This window comes from Ascaphus truei, chromosome 2 (genome assembly GCF_040206685.1).
Source record: "Ascaphus truei isolate aAscTru1 chromosome 2, aAscTru1.hap1, whole genome shotgun sequence".
Classification (NCBI taxonomy): Eukaryota; Metazoa; Chordata; class Amphibia; order Anura; family Ascaphidae; genus Ascaphus; species Ascaphus truei.
Genome location: NC_134484.1, coordinates 271,727,175 through 271,741,602, shown reverse-complemented (window position 1 = coordinate 271,741,602; position 14,428 = coordinate 271,727,175). Strand labels below are relative to the sequence as shown.

At 41.0% G+C, this 14,428-nt stretch overlaps 1 protein-coding gene across 19 annotated transcripts in view; it reads left to right on the top strand.

Annotated features, from left to right (window-relative positions):
• The window catches only part of CTNND2 (catenin delta 2), a 1,535,845-nt gene that overhangs the window by 1,497,962 nt on the left and 23,455 nt on the right, over positions 1 to 14,428 (top strand). For all 19 annotated transcript variants that reach the window (XM_075586233.1, XM_075586237.1, XM_075586242.1 and 16 more), the window contains one exon: positions 9,173 to 9,299. In XM_075586233.1, the coding sequence (XP_075442348.1) occupies positions 9,173 to 9,299 (127 nt within the window). The remainder of the gene's footprint in view (positions 1 to 9,172; positions 9,300 to 14,428) is intronic.

The following is a 14,428-nucleotide window of genomic DNA, read 5'->3' as shown; positions in this document are numbered from 1 at the left end:
AGATGGAACTTGAAAAGGTTGTATTTTGTCTTAATGGTGTAATTATGTTGGCTAGAAGCCTCAGCTCTAATAGCAAGGTCAAAAGTCTGATTGCAGACTCGTGAAAGAAGTAAAGAACAAAAAGAATATAATTTTCAGGATTTCATTTTTTAGTCCTGACAAATGTATTATATTTTCTCATCAGAAGCCATATAACACCATGTATTTTTATGAAATATCTGCAAATATGCTGGTGATTCAGTTTCAAGAGGAAGTTATTTGTTAAATCCTGCTGGTATGGACAAATGACAAGGTACCCATTTGGAAAGCAAATGTGTCTATGTTATGTGAAGGAATCTGAAATTAAACTTGGGAATTTAACACTACAACTTAACACTACTGTTATTTCCAAGTTGTTTCAAGACCACCATTATTGAACATGGTTTCTCAAGCAAGAATTGTGTTGAGCTGCTTGTTCGATTGAAAGGTGTAAAGCACCAGTGATTACAAGGGAGGCTGTATGACAGGGAGCAGATCCTACTAGCTAGAGCAGAAAGAACTGAACAGAGCCAGAGCATGGGCGTAGAGATGGGCTGTGTGTCACAGAGCTGGTGAAGGGCAGGTGTCATGCAAGCAAACACAGTACACTGGATTAGGCAGAAGCGAAGGTCAGGCAGGCAGGATAAAGATTTAAACAGGCCGTGATCAGGGCAGAAGAAAAAAAAACAGAGTTGTCAGGCAGGCCAGAGTTTGGGCAAGTGGAGATCAAGAGTGTAGTCAGGAAGGCAGATAGGCAGATGGCAAGACTGGAGACAAAGGACAAAACCACAGTGTGGTCTGATTATAAAGGTAGCTAGGAGGAGTGTGAGCAGGGAGCAGGTAGAGCTCATAAGTATGGGTCTGACAAAAGGTTAGTGAAAGGAGATAATAAGAACTTCTATTGCACTTCTTTGATGAGATGCTTAGGTACAGTACTTTGATCCCTGACTTCAAGATATTGGTCAATAACTTGAATAATATTTGCTCTGCATGTTTATCTTACAAGGCAATTCTGTGATTTATGTTACATGCTGAATATGATCTAAAACCTTGTTCTTGTGAAGATTTTTTCAGAATACTGTAGTACTCCATCATAATAGGGGGAGAAAATTATACAAAAATATTTGTATCACCTACTCTTTAATAGGTGGTTAATCTTCCACATTTAGGGGACGTTTTACTGAGCAGTTGTAACATGGTATGTCTCATGTACCTGTCTTTCTCCACATAGAATGGTCTGTTACTAACTTGAGTTGAGGTGGACTCTCCTTCGGGAGAGGGCGCAGGGAGTTCGACTCAAACCTCCCAAGAGAGAGGTTGTGCGTAAGAGAGTGGAGTTCTGCCCTGCTCTAGGAGTAGGTGTGGAAGGAGATGAGGTCTGGCTCTGCTCCTCAGAGGGAGTAAGAGGGCTATGAGTCTTCTCCATTGTGGGACAAGCATGCCGTTCTAGGCCGGCTGGCCTAGAAACCATCCAGACCAGAATGCCCCAAGAGAATGGGCGAGCACCATCCTGAAGTCCTGCACTGCAGGAAACTATGCTGTCATAAAGAGGGAGAAGGAGAGAGAGAACATAAAGATGTTTATGCACCTTGCCTCTGCCTGGGTGTCAGTTACTGGGCAGGAAGTAGCTGGACTGCAATGACAGGAGCTGATATCCTATTTTTGGGATCCTGTCATGGCTGGAGGTGCTGTACCATGAGTGTGAGCAACTAAGAAATACCCCTAATGCTTGTCCCTTGCCCATACCATTGCGCAGCTCAGCTCCCCCTGACACCACAGGTAGGCTTCAGCACCACACGAGAAGCAGTAACCAGGGTAGTTTCCCAGAGGAGGGGGGAAAAAGGATTACACAGTGATACAGACTATACCACATCTTGTGGATCCATTATATGCCCTATAGCTACAGAAGTATTTCCCAAAGTAAACTAGGTTGTCTTAGAGAAGATATAAAACAACAGAGCCACTCCGGGAGAAATTGCAATCGATTAAGTATTGTGTGGCTTTTGTTAAGATAATTAAATCACTAAGGATTTATGTTCAAGCATTATTTACTAAATAATGGTAGACATGCTGTCTGATTTATGAGATGTCTTGCCTGTTATCACTAAGCGGTTTGGAACAATTCTTTAGAACAGCAGTCCCACATACTACCATACAGTAGTAACATTATCAAAATACTATTTGAAAAAGCTTTAAATTATAGATTACTGATGACATTTATAAATCATTTTCTTTTTCAAATATATGATATACTCAATATGCTGTATAGAAATACATTTATATTATGTACTTTAAAAAGCAGTCGCTGTAGATATAACTTATAAAATGTACACATGACAAGTAAATGTCATTGTGCAATAGCTGTATAGTTATAGTTGGCACATCTTAAAATAGCTGCATTTTTATAGTAGTTCAACTCTGTTTTAATTGGTGTTCAATCTTATTAGTGTCACATTCACACATTCCCAGACAATGGGGGCCTACTGGCACATCACCACTTTTAGGCAGTTTGTTTTTATTTGCATAAGCTTACCCTTTACCATAGACAATGTCACTCTTTTGTGCACTACTCAACACTTTTTTCATGTGATTGAGCGGTGTAACAGCAAAAGACAAGCATGAGAAAGAATGTAGACCAGGGGCTGCCATGTTACTAAAACAGGAAACTACCTTTTTTTCTTTAAATCCCTTCATGCTCAGCTGTTTATGTTGTTGCTCACTTCTATTAGTTCCCTGTGTACAAGTAAACTCAATGGGTGTGATTTATTAAGTGCTAATAAAAAATAGAGACCTAAGCAAATATGCTTTTTGTGTGCTCCGCAATGCCAATGGGCAGTTTTACTGTGCTCTTGCAGTGCAGTCATCCATAAAAAATGCCACTCAGGTTGACTTTTTACAAGGTTATGAAGAGTTATTATCAAGTGCTGAGGTCTCTTCAGCACATAGGAATTGTAGAAAGAAGTACAGTAGCCTGCATGCAGATCCTTTGTTTACACTACTGAATATATTATACTATACAAGAAAATGCATTTAGAACTGCTTCAAATCTTGAATCCAATGCCTATTTAATGTGCGTTTCTAGTTTACAAATCTTTTATACTTGGCTGCATTGTTCAGTTCTTTTTGCCATTTAGATATCACATAAAGAAAAGTATTCAACCATTTCCAGGGATTAAACACAAACCATTAGGGCCCAGACTAACTAAAGATGCTTAACCTTAGCATGCCTGAACTCCCATTAATTTGCTTTGATGGTAAAATAGTGTGTTTTGTATCCATATAATAATTGCTACTCCAAGTTCTGCTCTTTGTTGGGGAGGTGAGGGTGAATTCCTTAAAATATGTTTTGCACAAGATAAAAGATTTTCAAAAAGAGCACTGCAAGTTTTACGTTTATTAAAAGAAAATGGTGCTTCGGATGAAGAAAAAAATGTTTGAAGCCCCCCTTAGAACCAAGGATTAACTAATAGCAAATAAGATGTATGATGCTTTGAAAATGAAATCATAGAAATATACTTTTGCAAGTATTTATTTTAGATATAGGAGAGCTCTAAGAAGGAGGTTGTTGTTTATATTGTTTCTGCAACCTCATTGAAAAGGCACTTGGAATTGTGTACATCTGATTATCAAGTTACCAGTCAGAATAAAGGGTGCTTCCCATTCAGTTAGACTAGGGGTTCTCAAATCCAGTCCTCAAGATCCCCCAAGAGGTCAGGTTTTAAGAATATCCCATCTTCAGCACTGGTGGCTCTATCAGTGGTTCAGTCAAAGACGTAGTCACTGATTGAGCAACCTATTGTGAAACTGGGATATGCTTAAAACTTGACCTGTTGGGGGGGGGGGGGAGGAGGTTTGATGACTGGAGTTCTAAACCCTGAGTTAGACAAAGAAAAGGAAGTAAAATATCTTCCTAATGTCTGTTTACATATAATTCCAATACAACTTTTAAAAGTTATAATACAAAATAAATATTTTACTTGTCTTGTGTGGCATTGTACTATTAAGAACCCACTATTCAATTTAACGGTTTCTAATGGGAATGTTTTTCCTAACAACTTCTAATAGGTAGATTAATTAAAACCTTTAGTAAAAGGTAGGTTTGTGGGTCTTGTCTTGGTTTTTGTATATTCACCATACTGTACTTGTCACGAATTAATGAACTCCTGGCAGTAAATAATACTATGCTCTACTTAAAAAGAATTGCATGGCATCTCTTTGCAATCAAATCCAAGTCCTTACAGTTTTCTGTCCTTTAGAAGTAGATGACGTCAGCTAAATTAGTTTCTCTAATGCATTTGCACAGTCTTGGATTTTAGCAATAGCTTCAGCACTCCACAGGAGACCCCAATACACCATTAAGTATCCAATTCAACTGAATTAAATTTCATTAGAGTCACTAGAGCTGAAACAAACTAATGAAAGCAACTAGCATGTCAGGTGGTATTTATTTTTGTATTGAATTGAAAATTCTCCCTTCTGGCTCATTTTTCTTGAAATATTTAGCACTAATAGCTTTTGAATATGTTGCTGATCATGATTTTGGTTCGAAGTTTTTGCCTTAGACCTTTAACAAGATTTTTGTTTCTCCATGATTAGGTTTAACATATGATGTGGTGTCTATGTATTAGGCTAAGGTCTCGTTGCACGCGTCCGCATGGCTGTCTTGCTTGCCGGCGGCGCGTGCAACTCACTGCACCGCGATCTGCGGTCTGCAGGAAACTTTTTTCGGAGCGGAGGGGGGGGGGCGTGGCCAAACGGATCGGGGGGGGGGCGTGGCCATGACGTGGGGGGGCGCGGCCATGAAGTTTTCCCTCTTCTGTGTTTCAAACAATTTGCTCCCATTGGCTAGCACTAGCTGGCTTGCCATTGGTTGATGGGAGCCAGTCTACGATTGGCCCCTTCGCGTACCATGTGACGCGTTGCCGCACGAGAACACCATTCTCTTGTATCCCGTGCTGGCTGACGCGTCACAGTACGTCGTCAGTTGGCAGTGAGGAGGGACTGGGACCGGATCGTGAGGTTAAACCGCAATGGTGAGTTGCGCTCACGCCGCCGCCCGCGCCACCGGGCGCAGCGGGTCCCAGCCCTTCGGCCTCTCATGTTCATTATCATATTCAGAATAAACACAATCAGTATGACAGAAATTGCATAAAGACTAGAACCCAGTTTAACAAACACATACTGTACCTTGACATCTGGAATAAGGGTGGCCTCCTTGCTCCTGATCTCCCGAATATGTTTGGCCAGACTGGTCAAGGCCTCCTTTTTATTATGCGGCTTCACGGATATCACAATCTGCTTTCGGCTTTTAAAACAAACATTACACATTTCTAAACCTTCCCGGGATGGTCATTTATGTATGATCAAAAGCCAAGTGGCCACATTTCCTTAGGATTCTACAACTGTGTGCCCCCCCAAAAATGTGTTTGACAAACTCCACCAAATTGGTCTTTAGAATAGTGTTGTCCAATGAGGGTTGCCTTGGAAAGCTTATTTTCTATTAACATAGATGATGAGATTAAGGGAGAGATTCACTAAAGTGTGAAACAGGTTATCGCAATCTGATCCCACATGAACTTCCATGAAAGTTAATGGCAGTTAACATGGCATTACAGTGCGATAACCTTATGTTGCACCTAAGTGAATCCCGGCATAAGAATGCTTCTTTTAAAAACAAAAAAATGCTATTTCAGAAAGTTTGTTTCTGGACTTATGGCAGAAGTTAAATATGTATTAATTTGCTGAGCAAATTTGCATAACACTGCATTTGAATGTAACCAATATCAATGAAATATCTTTAAATTAGAATCATTGTTCATACAACATCATATATTATATATCCAGGGCATCCGATCGCTTTACTGGGGTGTCCCCCTTGTCGGTAATCTTGCAAGAACCCTCCCCCTCTTTTTCTTACACTCCCCCATTCCCACACACCTCCTCACTTTCTCTCCCCCATATACATCTCTCCCCCTTCTCACACTCCACCCTCTCATCCTCTCCCTCCCCCCATGTATTTCTGTCCCCCATCTCTCACACCGTCTCCTATACAAGGGGTGCGCAATCTTTTTTGCTTATCCCTCCCTGCCTGCCCTCCCACCCTGCTCACTTTCATCCCCCCTGCCCCATTACCTTTTCTCCGGCGTTTTCTGATGTCACAATGTCATGTGACCCCAAGCCTAATTTGATGCTGTGTCGCCAAGGTAAGTAACTTAGAGACCTCGCGCTCTGCCCTGGCATTTCACGTAAATGTTGTGGGGAAGAGCGTGAGGCCTCTGTAAGCACCCCAACCCCCTCCCCCCCCAGAAAGTTTCACGCCCTCCAGTTTGTGCACTCCTGTCCTATACCACCATATTTCCCCCTTCATCTTTTGCTCACTCCTCCCCCTCACTTTAAGGCTGGGTCCATGGTGAGCGCGCGCTCGCGACCGTGCGCATGACGTCACCCATGTTTTAGCTGCAGTGATTTTGTGGCCTGGGTAGATGCAAAGGGGAGGTGTGTCAGGGGATATGTTGGGGTGTGTTGCCGTGATTTCGCGGAGCTGGTTCACCCTCATCGGGCGATCCGCTCACGTGACCTGGTCGGGGCACCACAGAGTCAAATGTATAGGATATTCGTGCACTGTGGGCCCCATCACACTGGTGCACACGTGGTCTATGGCCCGATCATTGCCTTAAGGCATTTTTGATCACGCCGCACGCACCTTCTCCGTGCGGTCTCGCCGACCATGGACGCGGCCATACTGTCAAAAGACATCTTTGTATCTAAAGAAAGAAGCAGAGAAGGTATAGTTTTCAGTTTGGCTACATTGATTACATTTATCACTCCCCTGGTGTTTCTGAGGACTTGTCTAATGTTATAAAACCCACCCGATCAGGAGAAATTAAAAAGGTAACAGCGGACAAAACTTAGTAGCTAATATTTTTTTACATATGTTCTAATATCAGAATTTAGAACAGAGGTAGGTCTATCATTTTTACACAGATTATCTGCTTTAGGGTGTTATTTATAATAGTATCTTTTATTATATTAAGTGAGTAGACATGGGCGCATTTTCTGCCTAAATCCAAATCCAACACGGAATGGACAGTTCCTTTGAGCTGCTGATTTCCACGGATCAGTCTCAAAAGGCAGATTCATTTTTTCCCCCTATTATTGAAAACCCATCTCACGGATTTGGAATCCGAACCTACAAAATGAATATGAATCCATCAAACGGAATTTGTAATAGGGGGAGGAGTGTAAACTCTGAGAATCAGAACCCCATGAACGGATTTTAAAGAATCCAATGCGTGCTAAACTGGATTTCAGAGTGCGGATCGAATTTGGCCTCAAAAGCCCAGGAAAATCCATTCAGACAGGTTCGCCCATTTATACAGGTGAGCGTGGGGCACTATTGTAGACGTTCTTAAGAAAGGGTAGTAGAGATTCTTTGAATTTTTAATAGTAGCAATTACAGGTCCAGCCACGAATATTTTAACACTTGCCTTGGAAAATCTGGCGCAATACCCCAGTAATGCTGCAACATTTCTGTGACATTTCTGCAGACAGACTAATGGCCCATCTGATTAACATAGCGGGAGTCCCTTGCAGTCCCATTCAAACTGACCAGGGATCCCTGTTGTGTTAATCCGATGGGCCATTAGTCTTTCTGCAGAAATGTCAGAGAAATGTTGCAGCATTACTGGGAGATTGCCCCAGATTTTTCAAAGCAGTGTTAGAATACTCGTAGCTGCATCTGTACCAAACCTATCAGGAACCAGAGTTTTATTGGCCTTTATGGATTTTATAGCTTTAAGACTTTCCTCATCAGTATTCTCTTTACCTTGTAAAGCAGACTGCTTATCTGAGAGCTTTGGGATTTTGCTATTCTTGAGGTAACTACCTATACTTACTTCCCTAGAAGTGTCGCAAAGAGCGTGAGATGAAGGTTGTATAAAGTAGAGTAGTCATTTAGTTGTGCTATCTGCTCAAGGAGGTATGAGTTTCCCTGATTTTTCAATTTATCGATCGGACTGTTTTACTGTATTAAAATGTTTAGTTGCTAATACTGTAGCTTATCAGCTTTAGTTTTAAGGTTTAAACCTGCCTTGGATGTTTGTGCAAAGCAACAAAACCCATTACCAACTTTGCGAGCTATAAGTAATGAGAATAGTAAAATTAAACAAATCTTTTGCTCACAGAAAGCAAAGATGGAATCGGCTTCATTAAAAAAGATATACTTTTGTTTGCACTGTTGTGTATTTCATCTGTTGTCTTTAGCGATGCAAAAGGGCTTTTTAATTCTTTAATTGCACCATTGAAATATAAATTCAGAAAATGTTTCCACGATGGGAATTTAAAATGGCTACTGGAGATCACACATAACCAGCATAGGTCGCCATAATAAACACTTGATGCTCACAAAATAGAAAACAAAGCATTAATTAAAAAAAAAAAAACAGCTGATCACACAAACAACCAATGTGTGTTAATTAAATTTTTTGGGGGGGGGGGATTCTGCTTAATATCCAAATGTTATTGCTTTATACATTTTGTACACTCATGAAGCAATCTAGTTTCTACCTATGCAAGTGTCTGTGTTCATTTTAAAAGTGAACTGCTTAAAACGAAGTAAAGCAAAAAGTGTTTAAGTTTAATAAACATAGTAAAAGCTATCTGAACAAGCTTCTCACCCCTGCCACATGAAGCACTTATCACCTGAGATCCAAAACACTGTTCATGGTCCCAAGGTTCAACAAAGAATCCGGTTGCTCCTCCTTCTATTACTGGGCAACTCACATCTGGAACAACCTACCAAAGACTCCCAAAGCCGCCTTCAGTTTAAGTTCTTTCAAGACTTCAGCCTTCTCCCATTTGAATCTTGTCTGTAACTGTTACATACGCACATAACATATATTATCTCTGACTGTCCATGAAATTTCTGTAAATATGTATAACCTCTGTTCATCTAATGTAACCATGTATTGTCATTATAACTCTGTCCCCAGAACATACGTGAAAACGAGAGGTAACTCTCAATGTTTTACTTCCTAATAAAACATTTTTATAAATAAATGAAGAAATACAAAAGAACACAATGTAGTTCTGCAGCTTGTCCATGTGTTTGTGTTTACTTATTTTAACCCGGAATGCTAATGTTCTTGTCTCCTAGGATGGATGGTCACAGTATCACTTTGTAACCTCATCGTCGACTATTGAAAGAGACCGGCAAAGACCGTACTCTTCCTCTCGCACGCCCTCCATATCTCCAGTTCGTATGTCTCCTAATAATCGATCAGGTAAAGTTATTTTTATTGCACCATGCAAAACTATATATGACATTGTGTTATTTGAACAGGTATCTGTATAAAAGGGTTCATTAGGACAACTGCTCTTTTTCATACAGCAATGGTGAGAATATTATAAAGTATTTATGTTAAAGATGCAATTCATGCAATATCCTTCATGTTGTTGTTTTTTTTAACTAGATCAGTCCTGTAATATTAGATGATACTTACTACATTTTCTTTTTATTCAACGCATAATTAAAATTTTAATGAGTTTAATATACTGAGCATCCTTTGATTTCTGTAGCAGGCTTAGCACACCTCCCCTGCAGTGCAAGATCTTTATAACACTTTCCTGTTTGTGATAATTTGTTGCAATGTTCCCAGCAGTTTGAGCTGCAAACTGTAACAATAGATAATGTTACCTTAGTAATATACGAATACATTGTAGCTGCTGAGTTACACTGACTGAAGGATTGATAGAAACTGAAAGGCAGCCATTTAGTGAACCCAGGAAGCAGGATCGTTGGTTATTGACCATATGAGAAAAAAAATCGATTGGCAGCTTAGGCACTTAGATTTCAATAAAGGTAATCAAAGGCTGCATATATTAAAACACTTGAATTACCTATTTTCAATGTTGCTATTCCTGTAGTACTTTCTGTTTTTCTTAAATACAATTACTACCCTATAAAAAACAAAAGCTATGCAGAATGTCCTTTTGAAACTAAGGTTGTCATAACCTACAGTGTGGGAGGTGACTGACGATGACGTAGTGAAGTAAAGTTATTTAGAGCAAAGCTCTCAAAGAATGGGACTGCATATTACAATGATGCCCCAGAAGCATTCCTCTAGTCACAAACTCTCTGCTCTCCTGCTTTCAGTAAGGGCTCATCACAAATATTTTAGTGATCGATGCCCAGATATAATTAATTTTAATACAGTTCTGAGAAATGTCACAGTGGCAGCCATTACAAAGCAGTCTAAGAATGTGATAACTAAACAAAATCCCACTATGTATTAAAAAAATAACATTGCAAAAAGTAGTTGGGACTGTTGCTTTACTAGTCTTATATACAGCAAATCTATGAACATATATCTTCTGATCCAGAGCTTTAAACACATAGCTATGAATTGAAATCCTAGATTGTTGTTGAAGGCTCAAAAATTCAATAACAATGTAATAACATCATATGAGCCTGGAAAACAGAAGAAATGGCAGACATTAGATACAGTCACAGTTTTTAGGTACAGTTGCAGTTGACATTTACAGTATTAGCGGTGTCACACTGAGAAAGTTTGAACTTTCAAACAATATTTTTAGGTTTTGCTTTAAGTACTGTTCATCTAAATCTTACTGCAAGCATAATATAGCAGGACAAAATATAAGGGCATCCTTAGATTCATGTTATATTTGACTCCCCCATTTTATTTTTATATTTGTTCAATTATCAGTCAGTGTGGGAAAGGGGGTAATTAATGCAAGTGAAAGAAAGCAATTCAAAGGCAAAAGTATTTAAATACTCCTCTCTCTCATTAGTTTCTGGTGCATTCCTTAATAATATTTGACATGCTACTTAAAGCCTGCCTTTCCCGTGTCTTATGTTTTTCATATTTCTCAGTTGAAAGATGTTTGTTAATTAGTGTACATACAGTATGTTTTTAAAAAATCATCTCTGCTAAGACAAGGCAAGCCCTATTAGTGTATGTCTCCCCTCCCTGCTCTCCTCCGTTGTCGCGCCCCCTCTTACCTCTGTGCTGCGTCAAATGACGCAGCGGGTCCTGTGATGGCATGTGACCCGCGGCGTCATATGACTTCACGTTACCATGGCAACCATGACATAACATGACACCACGATAAGTACAGGTTACAGAGGCTTTGCGTTATCCCCCGGCATTTCATTGAAATGCTTTGGGGAAGAGCACGGGACCCCTGCAACCGCCCTCGCCCCCCAAAAAAATCTCATGCCCCCCAGTTTGCGCACCCCTGCAGTAGAACATGAAATCTGTAAAAGTGCAAGTTTAAAGGGGTTCAAGCATATACAGTACATTATAGGCTAAAGCTGGTAAATTCCGAGCATTATTGAAATCCCTGCTCTCTGATTGGTTAAAATTCCAGGCATTATCCATTCAGTAATTGCCCAGAAATGTTGCCACCCTGCCAAGTTTTTCAGCCAATCAGCTTTCACGTCTCATACACACAGAGTGAGAGCAGCTCTCAGACAGGGGAGGTGATTGGACAGGAGGCAGCAGCAAGGCACTTACTCCTCCCCATCCCTGCAGAGAGCTCCGCACAGGAGAGTGAGGAGAAAGGTGTGTGTGTGTGTGTGTGTGTGTGTTTGTCTGTCTGTCTTCAGTGGGTCTAGAAGGGGGCAGCAGAGTCTGTTTTGTTGGTGTGTGTCTCTGCAGTGTGTATTTTTTTGGTGTAGCGGGTGGAGGAGGGCTGCAGAGTGTGTTTTGTTGGTCTGTGTGCCTGTGTGTGTATCTGCAGTATGTGTTTGTGGGTGTAGAGGGGGGTTGCTGTGTTTTGTGTGTGTAGAAGGGGGCAGCAGTGTGTTTTGTAGGTGTGTGTGTCTGTAGTGTGTTTTGTTGGTGTAGAGGGGGGCTGCAGTTTGTGTCTTCATTGTGTGTTTTGTCAGTGTAGAGCAGGGGCGCACAAATGTTTTTGCTGTGCCCCTCTGCCTGTGCTGGTCTGGTGGTGCGCCCTCTCCCCCCCCCCTTAACTCGTGCAGCGTCAAATGACGCCACAGGGTCGTGTGATGTCACGTGACCCACGGCATCATTTGGTGTCACGTTACCATGGCAACCGTGATGTCACATGACCCCACAGTGTCATTTGACGCCGTGTTGCCATGGTCACGCGTCCTGAGGCTGGCTGAACTTCGGTAAGTAGAGGTTCCAGAGGCCTTGCACAGTCCCCCCGGCATTTATTTTAAATGCCTTGGGGGAGAGCGCGGGATCTCTGCAACCGCCCGTGCCCTAGCAAAAAAATCTGCCGCCCCCCTGGGTGTCGCGCCCCCCAGTTTGCGCACCTTGCGCTCCACTGGTGTAGAGGGTGGAGGAGGGCTGCAGTGTGTTTTGTTGGTGTGTGTCTGCAGTTTTGTGGCTTTACAGGAGGGCTGCAATGTGTGTTTGTGTGTGTAGTTGGGGGCTGCTGTTTGTGTTGTGTGTGCCTTCAGTGTGTGTTGTGTGAGTGTAGTGGGTGGAGGAGGGCTGCAGAGTGTGTTTTGTGGATGTAGAAGGGGGGCTGCAGTGTGTTTGTGTATATAGAATTGGGTTACGGAGTGTGTGATTGTGTGTATAGAGGGGGGCTTCAGAGTGTGTGTATATAGAGGGGGGCTGTGTGTATGTACAATTTCAATGTAATAAACACGTGCAGTAAAAGCATAAGAATGTAGACGATCATGCTGATAACAATCAATATGAGTACAAAAATGTCTTATCTTTTTTATGAAAAATAAATAAAAATAAGCCTACATTTAGCCTATAATAATAATAATAATAATCATCCCCTCAGAACAGGGCATTATTGGCCAGTAATGCCCTGTTCTTCATGGATTATTACTTAAGTAATATTAATGTTTTATATGCTGAGAAGTAAATAGTGGCACACTGTGAGTGCTCATTTTCATGTCATTACCCACAATCCCTGCCTGCAGTGGAAGAACTGTTTGCTAACCAATACTGGGGAAAGACTGGGTTGCTGACCTGTCTGAGACATGCAAGTGTACTCTCAATTTTTATTGCTGTAAGCTAATGGCATTTTGTTATGAATACTATATTTCCAGTCTAATCACAGATCTTGGCACTGGCTTAGATTAGTAGTAACAAAATGTGTATTGGGAGACACAAAAATACTGTTTTGGGGTGTTTCATTAAACGGCAATATGTTCACGATAATATTTATCATTACTGCTAAGCAGGAACAATTAGTATTATCTTTGATTAATTGCTGTGCTAAAATTACAATATGCTCAAAATTCAGCATACAGATGTTGTGGATGTGGGAGGAAATATTAGACACAAACTACTGCAATTTATATTGTGTCACTAGCAATGTCACTCCCAAAGCATTAGAATACATTTCAGTCGCATATTGCCTAAAAACCATATACAAATAAATGCATGTAAAGTGATAACAATCCTTTGGTACCCAAAATAGCCAACACTACCCTACCACTTTTACTTTAAATTGCCATATTATTCCAATCCTGATTAAAAAAAAAAAAAACTGAACGGTTCAATCACTCTGTGAAAAATTGAATCAAGCATACAGATGTAGTAGACATTAGTAAAAAATGTGCCAGTGGAAGAATTGGCCATTATCTTGAATCAGTCAAGCACAAAAAGAAATGGTCGGGGCATATGCACTATTTCCCTCACAGGAACGCATCATCAGGTACAATAACTTCTGCTACATCTGCAGGGCTGCCTTCTAACTCAGTGGGGCTTTGTGCCGGGGGAGATCACGGGGGCCTTTTCAATTCTTTGCGGGATCTCCTCATCTCTGTGACGTCGTGACATTGTGACGTCACATTGTCATGGCAACACGTCGCCATTTGACGTCATGCCGTCAGTTGATGTCACATTGTCGTGGCGACACCGCTATCAGAAGATGCAGGAGTAGAAAGCCAGAGAGAAGGTAAGAGGCCGTTACAGAGGCCCCACACTCTACCCCGGCAATCAGTTTAAATATTGTGGGGAAGAGCACCGGGCGTCTGGAAGCATGGGGCTCAGTACGACTGAACCAATGGAACCCACAATAGGACCTAAATCCTGAAAGGGTGCTTCTAAATTTCCCTGGAGAAAACCATTTGATAATCCATGAAATGTCCCAATATAGGGATATAGAGACTGGAACAGACTTGAAATCACATAAATGCTGATTGAACACGAAGCGTAGCCCAATATAGTAGAGTCTCAGTGCAAAAATACAGTAACCTGGTAAAGCCGTGCAATAAACCAGTATGGCGAGGAATAGAACAATTTAAAACCAGAGACAGAACATGAAACACAGACAGAGCTCAGTGCTACATCCATTAACACATCTAATTTTGACAGATTTATTATAAATCATTCTTCCTGTTAATGTACAGGTTATTAAGAATTTATTTTAGTGTTTTGACCCTTGAGATGTGGTC